The sequence below is a fragment of the Mustela putorius genome, unplaced genomic scaffold, assembly GCF_011764305.1.
Source record: "Mustela putorius furo isolate JIRA1106 unplaced genomic scaffold, ASM1176430v1.1 tig00000145_pilon_pilon_pilon, whole genome shotgun sequence".
In the NCBI taxonomy this organism is placed as follows: domain Eukaryota; kingdom Metazoa; phylum Chordata; class Mammalia; order Carnivora; family Mustelidae; genus Mustela; species Mustela putorius.
In genome coordinates this window covers 28,766,231-28,790,046 of record NW_025421294.1, presented here as the reverse complement: position 1 = coordinate 28,790,046, position 23,816 = coordinate 28,766,231, and the positions used below count along the sequence as shown (strand labels likewise).

Sequence of the window (23,816 nt, the reverse complement as noted above, 5' to 3'; positions counted from 1 at the left end):
TATTCATCATTTTCTGGAACTCATGATCAGTAAAACTTGAAAAAACATTCTCAAAGGGCTTTACCTCACCTCACGAAGGAAGATGAGAGCCTCTGCTCACCAGACGGAGTGAGCAACCTGGCTCTGAAGAGGCTCACCTGGGCCTGCTTGGCCCAGCCAGGATCTGGTCCTGCTGTCACCTGGACAGCTCTGGCTCTCTGCCAGCCACCTTCCCCGGCCTCCCCTTCTCTGCCTGTGAGGCAGCCAAGATTCTGCCTGGCAACATCATCTCCATGGCTAACCACCTGCGGGAAGGCTTAAACACTTAGAAGAGCAATTCATGAGCATCTGGAACACTGTGTTACCAGCATCTAAGTCACCCTACAGTTTTGGGGCAGTGTCAGTGAGAATGGGGAGTGTGGGGCTGAGGGCCCTGTATGTCTGTCCCTCACCTGACTTCTGGCTTTATGGACATAATAGGAATGCATGTCTCAAAGCTCTGTGTTCCACGTGGGCAACAAGAGAGTAGCAGGCACTGAATACACATGTTTATAAGTAACAAGAATGACATGGCTACCCCATTACCGGATGTCAGAGCTGAGGCTATGAGACTTGAGATTGGCAGACAGAATGCCTGCATCCCCACACCCAACTGCCTGGGAGTGCTTCCTCTCTAACACATATGGTTCCATAGTAGCCTTCGGGGAGCTTAGCCTTCCCTTCTTCAGTCTCCCCTGATTGTCCACACGGAGTGAGGCTGCCCCATTTTAAGCCTTTTTCCTCGTCAGGCTTATTATTTTCAACTGCAGTTTTCCATTTGTCTTCTCTGAGACTGGACTTGGGGAGGCATTGGACTGGACTTGGCACTGATGGGCCTCCAGAAGGCCACATCCACAGCATCGGGTAGAAGGCTGAGGGTGCACAAGGTGAGACTATGTGGGCCCTGGGTGAGGAGTGCAGAGCTGGGTGGGACAGGAGGCCAGACCTCCCTTTTCCCAAAGCTCTTTCTGCTCACTTGAGCATGTGAAACCTGATGGCACTGCTTGGCCAGCCAGAAGCCCAGAGCTGCCTTGTGTAATGGCAAGATCAAGCAGTGTGGTCAGGGCCACCAGCGGAAGCATGACTGAGGTCACAGGCAGATGGAATCTGACACAGGTTGCCAAAGAGAGGGTATCAGGGGAGTCTGCCATGATGATTGAAGTCTGGGTCCCTGTTGGTGGTGGGCACCCCAAAAAATTCCACCAGGCCTGTGGGGTTGAGTGGGTGAGTGACAGGAAGGAGGAGATATGGATGAGCCCCAAGGGCCACAACTTTGAACACTATGCCCCATTCTGAGTGAATCCAGACCACAGGCCTACAGGGACCCGTTGGATGGGGCCCAGAGATCCACCCTGAAAGCTGTAGGGTCCCTTTTCTGCACACTCCAGTCAGCAGTCCTGGGCTGGCTCTCCCATCCCAGCCCTAGCAGGGCCTCCCTTATGCCACCCAGGGCTGGGCACCCTCAGCTCATTTCCCTTCCTGATTGCAATAAGCCCAGTCTGCAGAGGAAACTTTCCCTAGGCTGGCCTGACAGAAACTCCAGGGGGAGAACCAATTTTTTATAGGAGGCCAGACTTCTCTCAAGGGGTTGGGCATGACTTTTGCCTGCAGGAGAAGGAAGGGGTTTTTGCGAATGGAACTGAAGCAGCTGCCTTAGAGCCAAGGCAAACCTCAAAGGAGACTCCCCAAGGAGGATCAGGCTCCTGGTTGCCCTGAGATGTTGCAGAAGCCCTGGGGAGGATACCTGGTCGTCCCCTACAACAACAGCTGAGCAGCCCCTCTGAAGAACGTTTGCTTTGTGGAATGTAACTCTGTTCCTTGCACAGGAGTAAGCATTGGCTTGCACTCCAGGGGCCTCTCTAGGGGGACTGGGCCCACTACCTCCTGCCTGCCTTGCTCTGGCCATCCTGCTCCTTTCTCTGCCCACCATGGCCTCATGCCCTGGCCTTGGGGGCCCTCCACCTTGGAACAGAAAGGCTTTGGATTCTCCCAAACTTCTTGTCTTTTAAGCCAAGGCTACTAGCCCCGTAAGGCCATCCTGAGGCAGTCAGTTCACAGACTCCCAACCAGGACACCCTCTGTGCCTCTGACCCCACCTCCCTAAACTTCAGGAGCTGACTGTGCCTCTTATTTCACAGGGACACAGAAACCATTTTCCTCTCCTGCTACCAAAGCAGAGGACACAATCCATTACACCCTCCCTCCTGGATGGACCGAGCCCACCTCGGTGGCCTTTCCCTGAGCCTTCTGCTTGGATGAGCATGTGATGCCCAATGCAGGGAGACCCCCTATGTGCACGCCCTTTGGGCACCCACAGCACTGGCCTGCTGCCCAGCTGTCCAGCCCATTCTCATCTCACCTCCAGCAGAGGGATTTCCAAGCTTCCCTGTCTGGAAAGATCCTGCAGTTTCCCTGACTCCTCTAGCTGCCCCTATCTCTCCCCTTCCCTTCAGAATAAAACTTCAAATAATCCACTACCCTCTGTCCCAACTTCACTCATTCCTCAGCCCACCACCACCAGCTTCTACCCTCACTGCACACTAAAATGGCTACCCCAGAGGCACCAGTGGCCTCTAGTAAAAAAGATTCCAATGGCTCCATCTTATCCTCACCATACTGCCCCCTTCCCATCAGCCTGCATCACCTCTTAATCTATTACTTTCTAGTGCTCAGCCTCTGGGATCAGACAGACCTGCTTGCATTCAATCCTGGTGATGTCACTTCCTAGCTTTGGGGAACTCAGCTTCCTTGAGCCTCAGTTTCTTTAGCTGTGAAATGGTGGTAATAATAGTACCTGCCCCACAGGTTCACTGTGAGGATTAAATGTGTCAACCAGGGAAAAGAACTGAGTGCCCAGCATTTGCTAAGTGCTGCTCAGTGGACGTTAGCTGTTCAAGTCTTTACCTCTATGCAGTTCTCTGCCTCTGAACCAGAATACACCTAGCCTAGCCTCCCCATCATCGATGGTCCAGAGGACTCTCCCAACCCCTTACTGGCCACCCTGCTATCCTGACCATTCTCCCCACAGTAGCAGGGCTGGGTTTCCTGGAACCCACACTTTCCATGGCCACACACCTCCCTGGCTGAACACCCCATAATGTTTCTAATGCCCCTAGCATGAGGTCTAAAACCTCCTTCTCCTTTGATAGCTTTTTAAAGTATTTTTAAAATGAGACAAATACTATAAATGTCAAAGATTTCCGGTAGCAGTACTCGGGTCTTCTTTGCTATAATGCAATACAAAATCAGGGCTTAAAAAGAGCATTTGCAGGAATGAACTGTTCAGCCTCCCTAGCTTCAGAACAGACTGAACTTTCAAATTCCCTCAAAAAGTCATTTGAATTAAAAAAAAATAGAGTTTTTTGGGGTTTTTTTGTTTGTTTGTTTTTTTCTCTGTAAGAAATCTGGATGGCTCAGTTGGTTGAGCGACTGCCTTCAGCTCAGGTCATGATCCTGAGTCCCGGGATGGATTCCCGCATCAGACTGCTTGCTCAGCAGGGGGTCTGCTTCTTCCTCTGACCTTCCCTCTCTCATGCTCACTTTCTCTCATTCTCTCTGTCTCTCTCTCAAATAAATTAAAAAAGAAAGAAAGAAATCATGTTTTTGTGCTCTGATCCTTAAAACTCTTATATAGAAGGTAATATCAACCCATGGTTGAGTGGTCAAGAAGCCCTGTATCCCAAGGGCAAGGACCCCCAGCCCTACTCAAGCTGAGTACTTTGTATCTTTTTTCAGCTTTTAAGTTCAAAGTCTAACAGGGCAGACAAGAACAAATCATGGTAATACAAACAGCAAATGTTGGATGAGGCCCATACAAAGTATGTTGGGAGAGCAAATAGTATCTCACATTTATTAAGCTCTTACGTTATGAGTACTTTTGTTTATTTGTCAGAGAGAGAGAGAGAGGCAGGCAGAGGAAGAAGCAGGCTCCCTGATAGGCAGGGAGTATAACACCATCCTAGGACCCTGGGATCATGACCTGAGCCGAAGGCAGCCGCTGAACTGACTGAGCCACCCACGCATCCCTTGTTGAGTACTTTAAATCAGAACTTCTACAATGCCATGTGAATCACCCGAGGGTCTTGTCAAAATGCAATTTTTTGATCCAGAAAGTCTGGGGTGAGGCAAGTGCTTCTGCACTTCCAACAAGCCCCCCACTGAAGCAGCAGTTCTAAGGTCTAATATGAGAGGAGCAAGGCTGGCCATCAGCCTGTAATCTTCCGAAGGAGAGGAACAGAGTCTGTTCTATTCCCAGGACTGACTTAGCAAATGCTGATAGAAGTTTGTCGAAGGAACGATGCCTAGTGAGTACCTAGCCGTAAGGTTAATTGTGCGTTGTCCCATTTCACTGTGCCTTCAAGACACTCCACGTGCGTTTGTGAGGATGCTCTGGGCCCAAACCCTGAGACTTTTCCTGGCCTGTGGCTGAGCAGGGGGCCATGAGTAGCTATAGGCATCATTCTCAGAGCACTGCCTCGCGCCACAGCTTCCTTACCTGCCTCCCCTGCAGCCACACCCTGGTCCTTGTCTTTACCAGATCTCTTCCCTGCTCAGAGGCCTGAAACCCCCCAGTTCCCCTGGCTCAGCACAACCTCCTATCCTTCATCTCCCCATGCTGATTGTATCACATCTCACCCTGACCCCTGGCTTTTCCATCCCGCCTCTCCTGTTCTGCCACCCCAGTCCCAGTTATCTCAAAGAACTCTTCCCCATGACTTGCCACATTCACCCCTTTGCCAAAACCTCCTGTCTGGGTCTGTGTCAGGGCCTGACATGCCGCAGGGGGCAGTGGTCCCCCTCTCCCTTCAGGGGCTGCCTTTGGCTCCCCTACTCTCCTGGTTTTCCTGCCTCTTCTCTAGCTGCTGCTTCTCTGGTTCTCTTTGGCCTCCTCCATGATGTGTCCCTATCCTCCTCCCCACCCTGCAAAGCCTTTCTACCAGGCCTGTGCCTGCTAAATCCATACTCCCAGACACTCAGACCCCTGCAACACAGCTCTCTGCTGTTCACCAGCCTCTATCACTAGAAACCCACACTGAAGCTGAAAGTTGCCCTCTCCTCTCCCTTGCTTAACCCCTCACACCTTCCAGTTCCTCCTCCTAAACCTTCCCAGGGCAGCCTCCTCCTCCTGTTTCCCAGTGACAACTGCCTTTTCCTCAAAGGCCCCATCTTCCTGTCCTGGAACCAGCTCATCCATGCTACCAAAGGGACCACCAGGGCTTGCAGCCAGGCCTCCACTAGGGGTTAAGATCCCACAACACAGGGCAGAGTCAGGCTGTCAGACCAATGAAGACAGAATGGGCATATGGTGCCTGGGCTCTATCTGTGCCCCTGCCCCAAGGAACAGAAAGTGCTAAGGGCCAAGTGCTATGGCCCAAGGGCCATAAGGCAAACTACTGGGGGCTTTAACATCAGAAACTCAGCACTAGGGTGGGAGGTTTTCAAGAGATGTGCTTCTCAGTTAATAAGCTCACATGTGAACAGTTAGCTCCGTGACCAGCTTCCAGAAAAACTCTCATCTGTTCCAGTGGCCTTCACTTGGACACCCACAAAGGACCAGGACAGGCACCCACAAAGTGCCAGGCTGGGTGAGCAGTAGAGGCTTAGAGCTATCCAGGGGATGGCAAGAGCAGGTGCCACGGGGCAGGAGGCTTGAGGGAGCTCCGAGTCAGGCAGCCCCTTACCTGTCAGAGGGATCCTCTCACCTGTTCCCACTCTGCCCAGTGACCCGCCCATCTCTTCTCCTTGGCAAGAGAAGGAGATAACCTCTGAGTAATTTTTTTTTTCCAAGTTTCACTGATCTCCAGTACTAGAAAGTGATGAATAAGTCTGTGGTTTGCTATGGAGGTTCCATGTCAGATAAAGATTCTTCCGACGTCCGCCCCTCTCATCGGGGTGTAGGCACGCGGCCTCTGTGCATAAAAGACGGGAGACTGTGTCGGATGCTTCAGAACGCCACAAGGGACCAGGACAAGACAGAATACACCCTACCAGCCCGAACATGAACAGCTTCCCCGTCCTGCACTTTCTCCTGCTCCTGCTTGGACTGCAAGCCCCGCAGGTCCAGGGGCGGTCCTTGCTGACATACCCGCCTCAGCAAAACTTCAAGATGATCAGTGAAATTATAGACATCTTAAACAGTTCACCCTCGCCTGCAGAAGTGAGTGGGATAAGGTTGGCAGAGGGCAGGGAAGGGCTAGAGGTGTCTCAGGCCAAGAGAACTCACAGCTCTCTCTCTCTGCCCCCCCCAGGAAACCTTGGACCCAAATGAGACAAACACCCTACTGGTAAGTACTCAGCCCACACTCGGGCAACACCTGGGTCCTGACCCATTTTCTGCCTGGGTGGCCATGGGCCTGTCACCACACCTTGCCTAGCCTCAGTGCTTCATTTGTGCACAGGGTTTACTGTGTAGCTCAGTGGGGTCTCTGTGAGAATTATGTGGCACCAGTGTATAGAGTCACCACACCTGTGTCAGATGCTAAGTGTTTAATACATTTTCCCCTGCTGGGTATAGAACAGGAAAATGCTGCTGCTTCTTATTTATTTATTTATTTATTTGACAGGCAGAGATCACAAGTAGGCAGAGAGGCAGGCAGAGAGAGAGAGAGAGGTGGAAGCAGGCTCCCTGCTGAGCAGAGAGCCCGATGCGGGACTCAATCCCAGGACCCTGATATCATGACCTGAGCCGAAGGCAGAGGCTTTAACCCACTGAGCCACCCAGGTGCCCTGCTTCTTCTTTTTTTTTTAAATTACAAATGAAAAAGTACCTAGCTCCCAGTAAACAATTCCAAAGGCCTTAAGCTCTTGATTTTTCAGTGGGGCAGTCTAAAATTTCCCCCATGAACTTGCCTGCTTCCTTCCTTTTCCTTTAGACACTGAATCCTGTTTTTCATGCAGACTGGCCCTGGGCGTTATCATTTACAATTATTTTTCCTAGTTTCAGTTGGCTTCTATGGTTTTTTTTTCCTTTGTATGGTGATCGTTGGGTCTGACAAGAAGCTGGAAACTTTCCTGAGTTTATCAGAAATGTATATGCCCCTCTTTTAAGCATGTGTAGTTCACAGGCTGCACCCATGTCCTGCTGGGGTTGAGATCTCTGCAATTTTCTTCCTGATTTTCTAGGAGGCCTTCATTCAGTCAAGGCATTAATCCTGTTATCTGGCCTCTTAGCTGCAAATACTCCCCCGTGGCCAGCCCTCCACCTTTTGTAGATCTTCTTTTGGGCAATGCTTTCCCCACTAAGTGGGGAAAGATCCACCCAGGCCCTCTGTGCAGCTTACCTGGAGTCAGGGGTTTGGGGCTGAGGGCAGTAGGCCTTGCTTGGGGTGTATACTCACTTCGAGACCTGTGCCCTTAAGGGCTTCCCAGGAACCACCTAGGGCAAGAAGAGGACTAGGAGGGATTGTCCAAGGACATCCCTGAAAGCAGAATTGGAAAACTGGGGATGACTTCAGCTATGGGAAGGCTGAATGCCAACCTTTTCCCCTTATGTGTATTCTCGGTCCCCTTAGAACACTACCCTTCTGAGGCCAAACCTGAATGCATTCTTGAATGCTACCAAATATTTCTACAGCAATGAATCACTTATCTGGAAAAATCTTAAGGTAGGTAAAACTTTGAGGGTTTTGGGGATCCCTGCTTTGGCTATGACTAGGGCCTGCTCCTTTTCCAGGTGACTCTCTGACTGTCTGCTTTGGTCTCTTCCCACAGGAATTCCTGCCACTCCTGCCGACTCCCACACCCATGGTAAGCTGACCCCCAAGGTGCCCCTGAAGGTGGTACTCTTACCCATGACCTGACTCTGAGTCCGTCATCTACCTTCCAACCTAATGTCACCCTCCTGGTTTCTTCACAGGGAGAACCAATCTCTATTGGGAATAACTGGAGTGATTTCCAAAAGAAGCTGAAAAAGTATCTGGAAACCCTTGATAACTTTCTGAATTTCAAGAACAACCACTGAGTCCTGGAATTATCAGTCTGATGTCTCTTGTCTCTGGACCTTGGATGTCAGACACAGCAGGACACCTGAAGACTCTGGGGTGTCCCTCACACAGTCCAGGACTGGAGAGATTTCATTTTCTCCAGTGGAGTCAGAACAATTGTTCATTATCTAATTTCTGAAATGTGCTGCCCCCATTTGGCCTTTTGTGGTGATGGTCTCATTTTTATTCTATTGAAGTTATTTATTTATGTATGTTTTTATTTATTACCTTATGCAACATGAAATGTATTTATTTTAGCAAAGGAGCCTACGTCCTGCTCCTCTTAAACAAGACTCAAGAGGGGGACGTGGGGCTTGTTCATTTGTACCTAAGATTTTAAACTGATTTCTACACATCTGAGAAAATAAACCACACTCTCTGAACAACTGCTTTGTTGCCAGTGTCTCGATTTGACTCAGGTCTTAGTAAATCTCTTGCCTGACGATTGAGCAGCCCTCCACCTCTCACCCCCAGCAAGTCTCTCAGCCACCAGATGGGCCCCGGAACCCACACCCTGGCAATCTGTGGTCTACCAGGGAGCCAGATTGAGTTTTAGAAAATTCGAATCTGACCAGGTTGGTCTGATACTTAATTTCCCAGTCCTCAGGGGCTTCTGGACTTTGTTCTTATCCTTAGGATAGCAAAAGAGACCTGCCTCCACTTGTTGTTTCTATTCCCTTATGCCTACAACTACCAACCTCCTTGATGTGCCAGCCAACAGCAGCATTGTGGCTTCCGGGATGAACCACACACCTTTTTTTATACCTCTAAACTTCTACCCACACTGACACCTCAGCCCCCAATGCCCTGATCCTGACTCCAAATGGTGAGTTTCTACTTCAAAGACCAACTCAAATGCTGCTTACCTCTGCTGTCCACGTTATCCCAGAGCTCTTGTCTGAAATAGGCACACAGGGACACACTGGAAGGACAGCCATGTAGTCCAGGGCAGCAAAGACTGATGTGGATGGTGGAGGCTGGGAGATCAACAAGTGTAGCTTCATTGTGCCCCTGACCCTTGACGTCACAGGGACCCTTTGGCCCTAAGTGCCTCCTCTCTGGTTCCTGGGCATCCTGCATCTCCTCTAGTCTGGGACTGTGGGGGAGAAAGGGGAGAGTAAGCCTTCCTCTGTCACCACACTAAGGAGCAATGTCATCCCTCTGACTCCTCACAAGTCCCATAAAGGCTTTGGATTCCAAGGTCAGATGCTGGGGGCCTGGCCGCCTTCTTTTCTGTTTCCTGCCTTGATCCACCCCTCCCCTTATGTGATGGGTATGGAGCAGTCCAGCTGCCTGAATAGGAGAGGAGGAGGTTAAAGTGATCTGCTACTACCTCAGAAATATTTCTCCACGTTCCTCCTCCTAAAACAATATTGTGTCCCCACAAAAATAATTTTCTGCTCACTTCTTCCCCCTCTCTCCAGTCTGGCTCACAGATGGCACTGGGTGCTCAGGGAAGATTCTGTGTTGCACTCTGTCGTGGGAGGAACTGGAGAAGCTGCTGCAGTTTCTGGTGGAGCCACTAGGAGGAGCTGGGCCACTGCATGAGAATGCTCCAGGAACCTGGGGGAGGATATGAGAGTGTGCACTGAAGAGTCCAGATTCCTAGCTGGCTTTCCCGCTTCTCCTGCTCCCCTGCTCCACTCGCTCTCACACCCACACCTGGTGGCTGGTTCTAATTTCATCCTGGCTGAGGCAAGCATTTGTGTCCTACTCCTATGTGCCCAGGATGAGTCCCTGCCTGTCACCTCTACTTCACTCTAGAGGTCAGCAGCCTTCCACCTCTGCCAGCCCTGCTACCCTCTGTCCTGGTGGAAAGGAGGTGGATTCCGTGGCCTGTTCTGCCACGCTTCTCCCATACCTTGTCTTCATCCTCAGCAGGCCAGAGCCAATGGTGGATGGAAGCAGCTCATACTGGCTCACAGAGCCAATTGTTCCATCTTATAAAAAGTTGCCAGGCAGTTATCAAACCATCTGTAGCTGGAAATTGGGCACAATGACATATTTACACTATGGACATCAGGAAATGCTACAACGTGGACTCCTTCCACTGGAGATCTCTTAATTTTACCAGTTGCTGGAGCTCCTCTCACCTGAGGTGTAGGAAGGTAGCTGGCAGGCTGCCATTTTGTTCTTACCTGGCAGTCTCCATTCAAGGCCCCTTTTGGAAGCTCCTTTTGTTCTGGAGCCACACTCTTCTCACTCCAGTCTGGATGGGGCAACACTCCTTCAGTGCCTTGGAATTCATCCATTCAGCAAACTCTGGCTGGGCACCTATGTGTCAGGGCTTGTTCTGGACACTTGGAGCTATGACAGTGAACTAACCAGATGGCGGGGGTCTGGGGAGGTTGCTTTACATTGAATGGTCTGAAAAGGCCTGTTTGAGCAAGTCACACATAGGTTGCAACCTGAATGAGGAAAAAGTAACTGCTGTGTGATAACACGGGAGGAAAGAGCTCTAGACAGAGAGAATAGTGCAAAGATCTAGAGACTAAAATGAAATGAAAGCATTCATGGAAGAGAAGAAAAACTGTAATACCAACAAATGCTGGTTGAGAGCGCACAACGCTCCTTCAGCCTCTCCCCTTTCCCTCTTCAAGCCCAGGCCCTGTGATAGTGACTAATGACTACGGGAGGTGGGAGTGAGTGGTCAGGTAAGACAAAGACCTGGTGCAGGAAGATCTGAGGGTGTGTGTGTTAGGGGTGGGAGAGGTCAGCAAAGACCTGTGCAGAAAGCAGGGGGAGACAAGTGACCATGACATGCTCAAGAGGAGGTGAGCCTTCTCAGATACTCTGGGGTCTCCCCTTCTTACAGAACAGTCCAGCCTGCTCCAGGTTGGACTGGGATGAACATGGGCGTGACCCAGAGTCTTACCCTTGATCTTGAACCTCAGATCTTGCTTAGGGACAGCACAGCCCTGGACTGGGGCCTGGAACCAACTGGTGGTCAGTTCCCAGTCAGGTTAGGGCCTTTCTATACCATACTCACCCTGCAGGGAGAGGTGATGACCCCCTGGCCTAATGGGAGGTCCCAGGGTGCTTGGATCTCCCCTGTATGTCAGTCAGTTGCACTTCTCTCTGAGCTGCCTGGACTGTCCTTAGTGCCAGATCTATAAATCCATTCACCACTAGTGGGCAGCAAAGCCCCACTGTAAGTCCCAGGAAGGCCCTCTGAAAGTCAAAGTTCCCCACCTTCACAAATCCGAGATGCCTTTCCTACAGCAAAGTAGATGACCTCAACCAGGAATTTTATTTTTTACTTTAAGAAATATTATAGCTTTTCATCAGAGGGGAAATAGAGCATATATGCTCTTTAATGAAAAACTTGGAAATACAGAAAAACCAAGCAGAGAGAAATTGCTAGGAAGGCAAGCCTATAAGGAGAGGCTCCCTCAGAGAGAAATCAGCGCCTCATTCCATAGAGAATCCTCCTGCTCCAGGGTGGACTCTGCACTTTCCACGGTGCCCTGGAAACTGCATTTGACTCAGCTCAGTAAATACCTGGGGGACTTTCCATGCTTTCTAGGCTGGGGCCAGGTGTTGGGGAGATACTGAGCTAGGCTCCTGGGAGTCTCTTGGCCATGTCCCGGCATAGGGCCATGGGGGTTATTTCGGACAATGATGGATGAACAGGTACGGGTCTTGTTAAAGGGGCTTCCCACAGACAGTGATGCATAGGGAGCTTAAGAAAGGACTAGGGGCCCATCTTGCAGAGAAATGTAGGGAAAAGGACAGCAGGCAGATGACATTGGGGGGCAAGGGAATGAAGAGCTAAGACTATAGGGTAAGCTGGGAGCATGGGGAGCATCCAGGCCCCTTATAGGGCCAGAGTGTGCCTGGCTCATGGAACCAGGCCCTCCAGAGCTCCCTTGATCCGGGGGCCTTTGCCCAGAGCCAGTCACCCTGGGCCCCAAGTACCACTGGGGTCTCAGCCTGTTCTCCTCTCCCATCCATTCCTCTCTGATCCCAGGACACCCCAGCCTGGCCTGGCCACTGTGGAGACAGCAAGTCTGAACAACCATGGCCTGAGCAGTGGTATGTGTATGGAGGGAGAGGGATAGGAGAGTGCCACATCAGATGCCATGTTTAATGTCTACAGGAAGGAGCCATAACACAGAGAGAGAGAGAGACGCTGAATGAAAGAGGAGCAGGCCAAGCGGAGCAGGATTCTTGGGCCCAAGGTGGGCAGGAGGGAGAGGCAGAGGCCGTGTGGGCCAGAGTGTGGGTTGAGTGAATTCCCTCTGGGGGCCAGCGCCTCAATTTTTCCCTTGAAAACTTCAGGTCAGGCTTATGAAGGGGGAGATGGATCAGGCAAAGTTGCTGCTGCCCTCCTGGACTGAGGAGGGTCTCAGGGAATCCCCTAAATGACCCCATGAAGTCTACGATTAACTCCATTTTACATATGAAGAAGCTGAGGCACAGAGAAATTAAGGGAGTCTGACTGCAGAACCTGTGAATCCTTAAGCTGCAGTGTTTTGGCCAATGCCCACCGAGACACTAGAGCCTTTCAAGTCTAGTCCCCGGGCCAGACCCTATCCTCTAGAGGTACCTCCTAGCTCTAGAGTCTCATGGTTCCAGCTCCAGGGGCAAGCAGCACAGCCACAGAGTCTCAGCCGCATCTTCCACTCACTGAGCCACCAAACACAGATCACCCAAATCCTCTACTGGCCCACTGCCCTTCCTCCTACCTAGTGCTGCCCACATACACACACATTGGGGCTGAGAGCTGGAGCTTGGCCTCCCATTCATGTGTCCCCTATCCCCACATTTCATGGGAGACACTGGTTCACAGGTATTATCCCCCTCCACTCAGCTCCTCAAAGACCCCAGGCTCAGCTGGCACCACAGCTTTGGCTCATTCTTTGACACCCTCCTCCTTCTGTCCACAAGCCATCCCTGCTCCCCAGGCTCACAGCATCCTAGTCTGAAGCCTTGTTAGTGCTTCCTCAGACAGCTACTCCCAATCCCAGCTATCCCTGGGACTTCCTTCAGTGGGCACCACGCGAGTGTCCTGACCGAGTCCTGCTGAGAGGGTATATGGGCTGGGCTGAGACCAACCACGTGCAGCCAGGGACAGCTGGCTGTGTGCATGAAGATGTGTGCCTCTGCAGTGGCCACATCAGGGAGACATGGAGAGGGTGGCCTCTGAAATGGGAGCGGAAAGAAAATGGCCGGCTGAGCTGGGGGTGAGAGGACACACTCAGAGCACAGAGCTGTAAGAGCTCTGGAAAGGGGAGTGGGATGGAGGGGTGCTCCCTCCCCTCCTCCTTCCACTGTGTCTGTCCTGATCCTTCTGGGATCAGGGGAACTCCTGAATATGGTGGTTGTAATAACAACAACAACAACAACAACAACAACCAGACAGCCACTGCTCCCCCTCAGAGGGGTCATGAGCCTTGAGTCAGGGAAGAGCAAGAAACACCACGGACAAACCCATCTGCACCAGTGGGTAACCAATAAAAATAACTGTACTCGTCCAGCTGAGGACCAGACTCAATGACTTCTTTTTCCTAGAAGACAGGACCTGGGCCATGGGCAGCCTGGGACCACCTCCTCCTTGCCAGAACACGGGGCAGGATTAGGGACAGTCCCATCTGGACATTCTCAGTTGCCTCTTACCCAATAAATGATTTTCCAGTTAGTCGACCTCCTATATCCAGGTAGCCCAGCAGGATTTGCCTCCTGGTCTTTGGGCACAGGGGAGTATATACAGGGAAACCCCTCTTCAGGAAAGTCTGCCTCCAGGCCTTGAGAAGGCTATGGAGGCTGGTCCACATCCAAGCAATCACTCTCCTAAGGCCAGGAAAATAGAGGCCAGGAGCGGGGAGGCACTCAATCGGCCAAAACAGAAAACACCCCTCCATGTAGCCCAGCACTCTCCAACACCTGCAAAGTAGGCCTCCATCCTCTTGTGGAGATGAGCCAACTGGGGCTCAGAGATGGAAGTCACAGCCTGAGGTCATGCAGCAAGAAGGGCCAAGCTTGGAGGCAAGCCTGCAACCCCGCCTTGTTGTGAAGGGAAGCAGCTGCACCCAGCAAGCTGCACAGGGAACTCAGCACCACCCAGGCGAAGGCATGGCCTGAGGGAGTGAGAGATAAACAGTGTTGGAGAGACAGTTTTAAGTCTGTGGCCCCATGCCTGGGAGGAGAAATTTCCAAGGGCCCCCTTCAGCCTTCTTGGAGATACTTGGTGGGCTACCCCTGCCCTCCCCCCGCAACTGCCCCGTTCATTATCACTTTTTTTTTTTTCAGCATAACAGTATTCATTATTTTTTCACCACACCCAGTGCTCCATGCAATCCGTGCCCTCTATAATACCCACCACCTGGTACCCCAACCTCCCACCCCCCCCCCCCGCCACTTCAAACCCCTCAGATTGTTTTTCAGAGTCCATTAACACCTTTCTTGCTTCTCCTGGGCCCCAGGCCTGAGAGCCAGGGTTTTCATTCCTATGAGGGATTAGGCCGACTCTGGGTAAATTGCCAGAGTGCCAGAGTGCTCTGCCCAGAGGTACATAACAGGGAGCAGAAGGAAGCCTTTTGAGGCTCAAGGCCAGGGCCCTCTGGGGCCTAAATAACCAGAAGCAAGAGATGTGCCTACCCAAAAAGAGACTCAGATAAAGTCTGAAGGAGCCCTAGCACTTCAGAGATGTCCTGGAGACGGCTCATTCCAGAACCACCAGAACAGAAAGCCCATACCTGCAACCTTGATTCTGGCCCATCAGCTCCAGACAGAGGCAGGGGTGGGAGAAGGGCACAGATCCCCTGGCTCTCACCCAGCACACTGGACTGGATTCCAGCCCCAAACACAAAGGGCAGTGAGGGGTACAAGAGGACTTGGGGAAGTTGTAAAGGCTTCTGGTCTACGGGTTTTTCTTCCTTTTCATTTTTAATGCAGTACCCAATGGCTCTTGCCCAAGGAGGCAAATAAAGGAAGTGGCTCCTTCTGGATACCTGCTAACACTCCTGGTTGGGGATGAGCCCAGGGGACAGGTTCAGAGATTCACAGGCAGAGGACGCACTTCAGCCCTGGAGAAAATACTCTGGGAGGGAGGCATCATGGGCATGCCTGGGGTACCCACCCATGGGGTGTCACTGCCCTGAGCATGCAGTTGCTGGGTCCTGAGGAAATATCAAGGAAGCCCCCCAAAACCAAGGAATGAAGCAATAAAGGCCTTGTCATCATTCCTGGCCTAGCCTTCAAGCTGGGACCCCTGAGTACTACCCAAGTGTACTATGCAGCCCTGTGGGAGGAGAACTTCCTCTTCACCAATGACTTCCAAGTGTCTTGAGTCCTGAACTCTCCTTGACCCTCTGGGCCCTTGCAGCCACAACTGACAGAGTCTTCCTGGAGGTCCCTGGCCTCTTAAACTTGCCACATCCAGTCCAGTCTAGCCCAACTCCCCAAACTTCTCTGATACCTTCGGTCTCTCCCAATGCGACAAATAGCCTGTCCACCCACTGGCCTCAGCCAGACGCCTGAGTGCCAGACTCCTCACTCACCTCCTGCCCCAAACCCACAAATGCAACCGGTCCCCTCAAGTCCTTAACTGTTTTTACTCCTACTTCTTGATTGCCCCCTCCTGTGTCACCTCACTTTCTGCACATGTGGTGGTTGATGTTTCTCAACACTATGTCCTTGAGTCTGGGCAGCACCCTCCCTGCCCCTGCCTAACATGACCCCCAATCATGAGCTCTGAGTGCAGGGGCTGTGAGGTTGGCCACATGTGTTGGGCGCTCTTATAAGCTTGGCTGTATGGAATCAAGAGTCCACAAATGGTTAATGGTTAACAACCCTCAGATCCTCCTAGACTAGTCAGGATGCACCAGTGGCAGGGACTGGGGACACCCAAAAAGTAGGCTAAGAATTGGGACTGGCTTGGACAGGCTGGGTCTTTTTGAGCTATACCCCTGGGGACCTAGACAGAGGAAATGCAGGAGGGGTCTGCCTGGAGCTGTGACCACAAAGGTCAAGGAGGTTGCTTCATGAGTCTGGTGCGGACTGGAGTGATAAGGATCCCTTCCCAGGGAAGAATGAGCCACTCAGAGGGCTGTCCCTGCGCCAGGGTCTCTTAAGCAGGATGTAGGACCCTTTGAACCCTGAGTCTGGGTGAAGGCTGGACTTTCTAACTCACTGTATCTGTCCAGAAAAATGCTGTCAGGGGCTAGAGCTGGACAAGGGGCAACTGTCCCTGCAAATTCTGACAAGGCTGAATCCTCTGCCCATTTCGGGCTTCAGAAACCTCCCAAAATGGTGGGAATTAGAGAAAAAAGGTTGAAGCACTGCCTCCTCCCTGGGAGGTTACCCCCACAAAGTTTCTGGACAGGCAACAGTTTCTTCTGTGAAGCAACAATAATTAAACCCATGGCAGAGATCAAGGAGCCAAGGCTTAGAGAGAGGGATGCTCTTGGACTACCCAGGGATCAGAGGTGGAGAGCCTAAACCTGAAACACAGGGGTACCTGGATGGCAGGCTCTGTTGGGGAAATTCTGCCCTTGGCCCTAGGGCTTCCCTGGAACATTCCAGGCCATTCTAGCTTTCCTGCCAACACTTGGAGGAACATCCCTTAACAGCTGCCCTGAGGGGGAACATCCCTATGCTGGTCTAGGTGAACAGCATTTCCTGACTTTCTCTCTTTCATGAGATAGTAGAAGTAGTCAGGGGAACAGGAACAGATATGGGTTCAAATCCTGTGTCTGCCATCACTGACTGTGTGAGCTAGGCAGGCTGGGGGTCTCCTGGACTCCTACAACAAGGGCTGGCCGGCCCAGGGAGGGTGAGATCAGCTGAGATGCCCATGTAGAGATCCCACTGGATGTAAAGCACCAGGAGGCCCACTTCCTTCCCATCATGATAACTTCCTCTGCGATAAGGAGCTCGGAGTAGCCACAAGCCCCGGTTTCCTCCACAGTCCGTGGGAGGACACTCACAGGAAACCCCTTCCAGAGGGTTTTCTCCTGGCCCTGTGGGAAGGCGGGGCCAAGAGGAGTCACACTGCCCACAATGGTCCCTGCCCTCACCTTCCCACAGTCCCATCTGGGGCCCCTGAGTCAGCACACGCACTCGATGTTATTGCTACCACTTTCCATGCAGTGCAATCTAGGAATGCTTGTCTGTGTCATGGCCTCAGCCTTGATGTCATCTTTCCAGAAGAAAGATGTGTGGCTGCCCATGAGTCTCATAGCCAAGCCCAGGAACTCTGTCCTTCGCACGGTGACTTGGGTGCCTGTCCACATCCAGGTCTCCTGCCCAAGAAGCCTCCAAAACACTGTCTCTTAGTGTGGGTCCTGAGACAGTGCAAACCTCCTTCATCCCTAGGACCCCATCTCAGACACCTCGACAGTGCTTTTAACTGTTCCTACTTACATTCAAAAGCACCTTCTGGAAAGGGTGTTGAGTGTATTAATCCTGCTTCTCCATCCATGGGGCTATGGAGTACACAAAGGCAGGGCCCGGTTTTCCACCATCCCTGTATCCTCCTCCCCTGCTGGGAACCTAGTAGGTGCTCAATAAAAATGAATGAATGAATGAATTACTCCATTATATCATCGCGTCCTGAATAATTTTACCTCCTAAATCTCTCTAGACTCTGCCTCCTCTTCCCCGTACCTGCTTCTAAAAGTTTGTCTCTCTACTCCCCAAATACTCTTCCACTAGGCTCTCTTCTCTCTCCCTCCCACAATCTGACTTGCCCACCTGACATGATTTTCCCTTTCAGCCCAGGAAGCTTTTTGATCCTCTGTGAGCCCCCAAACTGAGAGAAGTGTTTTCTTGGGATCCCACAGCTCTGAACTTCCCCATCCCAGCATGGATCCACACAATGGGAGGATCCAGTACTGTCTGTCTCCTCTACCAGGCTGAGAGCCTCCCGGGCCAGACGTGAGGGCCACTGGAAGGGTCCCATCCACTTCCTCCCTAGCACAGGGCCTGGTACAGATTTGAAGAGTTTGTTGACTGTCTGAGCTGTGACAACTCATTTCCAAAAGAAAAGTCATGTTCCATATCAGAGGGGCCACACCAGCTCTGTGCCTCCTTCTATACCAGCTTAGACACTGCCTGTGGCCCCCACTCTCCACCACCCAGGTTCCAGAACACTGTCTGACACAGACCTCCACTCTGAGGTATCTGCATCTAGGGTTCTTGAACTCTCCTGTGCCTCCTAAGAGCTCCGTGGAAGGGACTGAGCAGGGCCCTATGAAAAAGTGAGAAGGATCAGGGCCTGGACATGCCATACTCTCACCCCAGCCTGGCCACCTAGAAATGTTCCACGAGAGTCAGAAGGGCAGGAAAAGCATCATGTTTGGGCCCCAGTGGGGCCTGGAGAACTAATGTCTGCCTTCCCTGTGCAAGGGAAGCAACCCTTCTGCCATCCAGTGAAACTGCCAGGGCCACAGGCTCAGACCATAGTACTTAGAGCATGAATTCTACCTGCTGTCAAGGGCTGTCTACTTGAGCCCAGCAGACATTGCTTGTGTCCTACCCCATCAAACTAGACTCTATCTGGGGCCAAAAACCTCACAACCAGTGTGGGGAGCTTCTCCATTTCAGAGGGCCACCTGCAGGGGCATGGGGGCTCACATGGGTATACCTCATGTAAAACATCCAATCACGCCAGCACACAGACACTCAGAAATGTACACGTAGGCACCCACACTCCTACAGCCATAAAACTCTGAACATGGGGCAGCAAACATAAACTCGTGCTGTCCTCTCCAAACTCCATTGTGAAAATCAAACACTTGTCAGCCCCTCAAGAGCCTGTGGCTTTTTCAGAAGCAGTTCCTGTTCCACAGAGAGGCCTCTGGAGCTGGGGGTGAGCTGAGGTAGGGGCCAAGTAAAAACTAAAGTTTGAGAAGCTGCAGTACCCTGACCCCTGCCAGGGACTACGTGTAGGAACACAGTGCCTATCTCGGACGGCAGTCAGCATGCAGAAGGAGGTGAGGCTCACATAGCTCAGAGCCAGAGTCACTTAGCAAGGTGGTACTGGTACTGGAGTCAGAACTTAAACTCAGAGCCCCAACACACCTCTGCAGCATGGGGGTTGAACGCAGCTGTGAAAACTGGGACTGTTGCTGTTCTTACCATGAAGGAACACTCTGCTATCTTGCTGGATGGGTGTCACATGAACACATCTGTCATTCTCCCTGCTCACAGGTGCTGTGGGGCAGAGGTCCGTGGCTGGGCAGAGCTTGCTGACTACTCTGGATCCTTGCTGGGAGCTGTCCCAGGAACTATGCCATTTGGCTGGATTCTGCCTGGATGGACAGTGATGCAGGCCTGTGAGGGTCTTTCTCCCACTCAGATCTCTCACTATGGCCAGAGGAGAGGGATCTAGGAGGAGAAGGGGAGGGTTGGTTGAAATAGGCCCCAGGGTGGGCACAGCCAGCCCAAAGGCTTCTTGCGATTCGAGGCAGGGTGGAGAGTCTGGGCGTAGGAGCTCAATTCAGTATCTCCCAGGCCCCGCCCTGGCCACTTCAGGCCAGGAAGTCCAAGCTGTGCCCGGAGGCCCCTCAGAGGGAGTGGGCAGTCTCATTGGCCAGACTACCCAGGGAGGGTTGGAGAGTGCTCAAGGAGGCAGGCGGATGCGCTGCCAATTCTTGGAAGGGCTCACTGATGAAAAACCCCTGAGCCTGACCACCTGGAGGAAAGGCTCACCGTTCCCATGTGTGATAAGGGCCAGGAGATTCCACAGGTCAGGTAGTTCCCCCGCCTCCCTGGCGTTTTGTGGTCACCATTAATCATTTCCTCTAACTGTGTATATAAGAGCTCTTTTGCCAGTGAGCCCAGTGCTCAGAGAGAAAGGCTAAAGTCCTCAGGAGGATGTGGCTGCAGAACCTGCTTTTCCTGGGCACTGTGGTCTGCAGCATCTCTGCACCCACCAGCTTACCCAGACCTGTCACTCGACCCTCTCGGCACGTGGATGCCATCCAAGAGGCCCTGAGCCTTCTGAACAAAAGTAGTGATGAGACTGCTGTGATGGTGAGTGAGGGAGTGCAGGCTGTCCCTGGGCCACCTTGCTGGCCTGGACTGGCCCTGCCTGTCAGCTTAATAAAATGGTATTTTTCTTTTCTACAGAATGAATCAGTAAAAGTCGTCTCTGGAATGTTTGACCGCCAGGTAAGATGTTTCTCTCCAACACACCTTCCCCTCTACCTTGGGGGTGGCTCCATTTCAGAGGGACTTTCACAGGGTTGTCAGTCCACTTTCTCTCCAGTCAGCTGGCTGCCAGGAGGGGCTCTCAGGAGGCCACCGGCCTTGCTCCTGTGGCATTCACGTGAATTCCATTAGCTGAGCAGCCACGGACAGACCTAGCATTCAAGGGGCTAGGGGTCACCAGGGGACAGGTGGGTAGGCGGGAGTTACTGCAGGACACAGGGGCTGTGGGCTTGGGACACTCATGAGACTAAGCCCTGTGGAGAGAGCATGCTGGCAACAGAGGAGCACAGAGAGATTTCAGGAACAAGCCATGTTCACATAGCAGGATACCCCACCCTGCTACCTTCTCCCTGAATGGTGGGGGTTAGTGACCTCCTTTCCTGGGGCCTGGGACCCTCTCAAGATGCCAGGGAAAGTGGCTGTGCTGGCTGGGGGTGGCCTAAGCTGAATGGTGCAGATTCATGTTGGCACAGACAGAGCAGTGTGTATGACTGAACCCGGCATCATCCTGTGCCCCTCCCAAGTCCTTCTCTTGGGGGACAGGGCTGAGAACTGGAAAGAGTGACGGGGAGGGTGTCATGTGCCCACCAGAGGGCACTTGTCCACTACTTACCAGGAAATGGACATTTCCCACAGGAGCCGACATGCCTGCAGACGCGCCTACAGCTGTACAGTGAAGGCCTACGGGGCAGCCTCATCAGCCTCAAGCAACCCTTAAACCTGATGGCCGACCACTACAAGGAGCACTGCCTCGAAACCCCGGTGAGTGCCCACGTCAGGGTCCCAAGCTGGAAGGTCTTGGTCTAGGGCGGTGGAGTGGATAAGGAGGGACCTTTGGCTGTAACTATTCAGGACCCCAAAGGGGTTCTGTTTAACAGATTTGCCCCTCTAGAGATTGAGCAGCCCTGCCCATTTTCATCTCTAGGAGTTAAAGCCATGGAGCTCTAGGGGCCTATACACTCCCCCGAGGGAGCTGCTTCTGTCCTTATTATCATCAGTGAGGTCAGAGGTGAGGTAAACCCAAGGAAACTCAGGTCCTGCCTAGGGCATATTCCAGAACCCAAACACCACCTCCACGGCCCCTTGTGAGGTGCCTAATTGTATGGGAGCAAGGAGGGGGTCATACTAAGATTGGACTCCTGCCCCTTCTGGGTTGAAACACAAAGAGACACCGGCCCAACTGCCCAGCCCAGTAGACCAGCTTCGGGCTGGCGTGTTGTCAGGCTCTTGGCTGTGGCTGCCACTGCCAAAGTTGTGCATCCTTTGGGTGACACATGGTGGCAAGCTTGTCATCTGACCCAGGTCAGCAGGCAGGCTCCAAATGGGCCTTTTGGCCTCTGAGTTTCAGAAGACAGTGCAGAAACACACTGGTGCTTCCCACACATTACCCATTCACACCTGAACTTAAAAGTTTTGTTTTATTTTGTTCTGTTTTTAAGGAAACTCCCTGTGCAACCCAGACTATCACCTTCAGGAATTTCAAAGAAAACCTGAAGGAATTTCTGTTCAACATCCCCTTTGACTGCTGGCAGCCAGAAACAACAGAGGCCGGTCCAAACAGGAGCCAGCCCTGAGAGTGTAGTTCCCGAACCACTGCACTCCTACCCACGGACTGCTGAAACTCAGGATCTTCATCTTCGAGGGACCACAGGGCGGGCCAGGGCCGGGGTGGGGGACACGGACTTGCTCTGGGCCATGCTGCCCTTGTTACCAGCTTCGTATATGGGGAATGGGGAACATTGTACATTGGCAGGGATCAGTAATATTTATTTATATATTTATGTATTTTAATATTTATTTATTTATTTATTTAAGAGCATATTCTCTATTTATTCAAGATGTTTTGCCATAATAATACATTATTAAAAGCCCATTCTTATTTGTGCAGTTTCATTTGTTCTTGACCATGAGCAAATGCTAATGGTGTGCTCCTCACCACAGGGCAAGCGGTGAGGGAAAGAGGAGCCACCAGGTTGGGGATGGGGCAGGATGCTCCAGCAGGGGCAGCCCTGACAGAGCAGAGGGGAGGTAAGAGTTGGCCTGGGTGCTGCACCTGCACACCCAGATGTGCTTCGCTGGATACTCAAGGGTTCCCACTGTAGAAAGAGGTTTTTAGCTTCCCTTGGAAGGTCAAGGAACCTGGTCAGTGGGAATTTTGCTCCGGTACGAGGCCATCCTACTTCCTGAGAAGGCCTGGGAGTCCCTGGAGCTTGGCTGGTCACTGGCTGAATGGGCCTGCCCTAGAGTGAGGTAAAACACCTGTGCCCCTCAGAGGCCTGGCCCTGTGGCCACACCCTGACCCTCACACTCAGGGCCTCAGCCACTCCCAAGGGGAACCAGTAGATAGATTACCTGTTCAGAGGGAAACAAAAAAACAAACCACAGGGTCAGGGCCCACCATATTTACCAAACCTTCCCCCAAATGGGTGATCCTAATCTGTGAGAGTCAGAATGTATATTCAGAATTTATCAGGATATGGCTCTAGTGTGGCATTTTTGTGAGCTGGCTTTTCTTTTTACTTGAAGTTTTGCATCTAACCAGGGGCGTTCCTCTAAAACCCAAGGTCTTCAGGCCAAGAAATAGCAGTTCTCTGTTCTTCCCTTGCTTTGCCTGCCAGGTTGGAGGCTGTGTTCGGGAACCTGTTCCCCTGTGTCCCTCCTGGGGACTATGAGGAAGTGGGTGTGTCCTCAAGTGTCAGGCAGACAGGATAACAAGGCCAGCTTTCTCCTTGACAGATGGGCCTGAGGAAGCTGGCTTGGTGCAGCTGTTGTCCGTCTTGCTCTCTCTCCACCCCACTCCCTCTCTCTGCTCTGGCCTGCACCTGTAGACAGCACTGGTCCTGGCCACAGACCTGTCCCAACAGGCAGGCAGAGAGGTCACGACTCAAAATTTGATTACAAATAAAAGTTATTAGAGCAAGCATGATTTTCAGCAAAGACAAGAATCCATGAAGTGTGCTGTGGTCATAGAAAATGCATGAAAAGCACATTTTGCCCAGCGATAAGGTCCTCTCTGTCTTCCACGTAAGCCAGTGATGACTGATAAGAGACTTAGCATTTCCTTAGACTCACTTATATAGGTACCCTTCTCCACAGAAATGCTGCCAAGCTCAGGGCTCAGATCAGCGTGGAGCTACCCTCCAGTCCTACCATGTACCTGTACGTGTTCCTGGCTTGTGCACTCTGGGGATCAGAAAACCATTGCGCCTCCATGATGACAGCCAACGTGTCTGCCTACGACAATCACACGGCAGTCTGCGCTGAAATTCAGAAAGAACTTTCGGCTGACAACATTATATACAATGTAAGTCTGGGTCTTCATCAAACTTCACTGCGCTCAGTGGCCCTTTGTGTTTCTGATCGATTTCTCCTGCTTTCAGGGTTCCTTCAAAAGGCCCCAGAACACCAGTGAGGTAAGGTGCTGTTGCCACATGTACCTTTCTGACCACATTTGAAAGGGATCATCACCCCAGTCAGTACCCATCACAGAGATAAGAACAAAAAACACTGGAGTGAGGAATCCTGGGGGGGCGGGGAGAGTTTGAGTTTGGGAGCTCTAGCCCAGTCAACAGATGAATCAGTGGCCAGGTTCTAGGCTTTTCCCAGATTAGCCCTGGGCCTAGGGAGAGACCAGACACCATTGCACCTGTGGGACACCTG

General features: G+C 52.0%; 2 protein-coding genes and 1 long non-coding RNA gene across 3 annotated transcripts in view; 2 read left to right on the top strand and 1 right to left on the bottom strand.

The window, feature by feature from the left end:
- The window catches only part of LOC123390789, an 87,820-nt gene that overhangs the window by 5,055 nt on the left and 58,949 nt on the right, over nucleotides 1-23,816 (bottom strand). Inside the window, exons 2-3 of the long non-coding RNA XR_006605371.1 lie at nucleotides 9,406-9,563; nucleotides 8,867-9,096 (exon numbers count right to left, since the gene is read on the bottom strand). This is a non-coding gene — a long non-coding RNA (uncharacterized LOC123390789). The remainder of the gene's footprint in view (nucleotides 1-8,866; nucleotides 9,097-9,405; nucleotides 9,564-23,816) is intronic.
- Nucleotides 5,955-8,030, top strand: LOC101678790 (interleukin-3). Its single transcript, XM_004738090.3, has 5 exons — nucleotides 5,955-6,175; nucleotides 6,267-6,302; nucleotides 7,530-7,622; nucleotides 7,729-7,764; nucleotides 7,874-8,030. The coding sequence occupies exons 1-5, from the start codon at nucleotides 6,017-6,019 to the stop codon at nucleotides 7,976-7,978; spliced, it is 429 nt and encodes a 142-aa protein (XP_004738147.1). The 5' UTR covers nucleotides 5,955-6,016; the 3' UTR covers nucleotides 7,979-8,030.
- On the top strand, nucleotides 19,472-22,546 carry CSF2 (colony stimulating factor 2). The gene is made up of 4 exons (XM_045075533.1): nucleotides 19,472-19,979; nucleotides 20,076-20,117; nucleotides 20,793-20,918; nucleotides 21,596-22,546. The coding sequence occupies exons 1-4, from the start codon at nucleotides 19,821-19,823 to the stop codon at nucleotides 21,728-21,730; spliced, it is 462 nt and encodes a 153-aa protein (XP_044931468.1). The 5' UTR covers nucleotides 19,472-19,820; the 3' UTR covers nucleotides 21,731-22,546.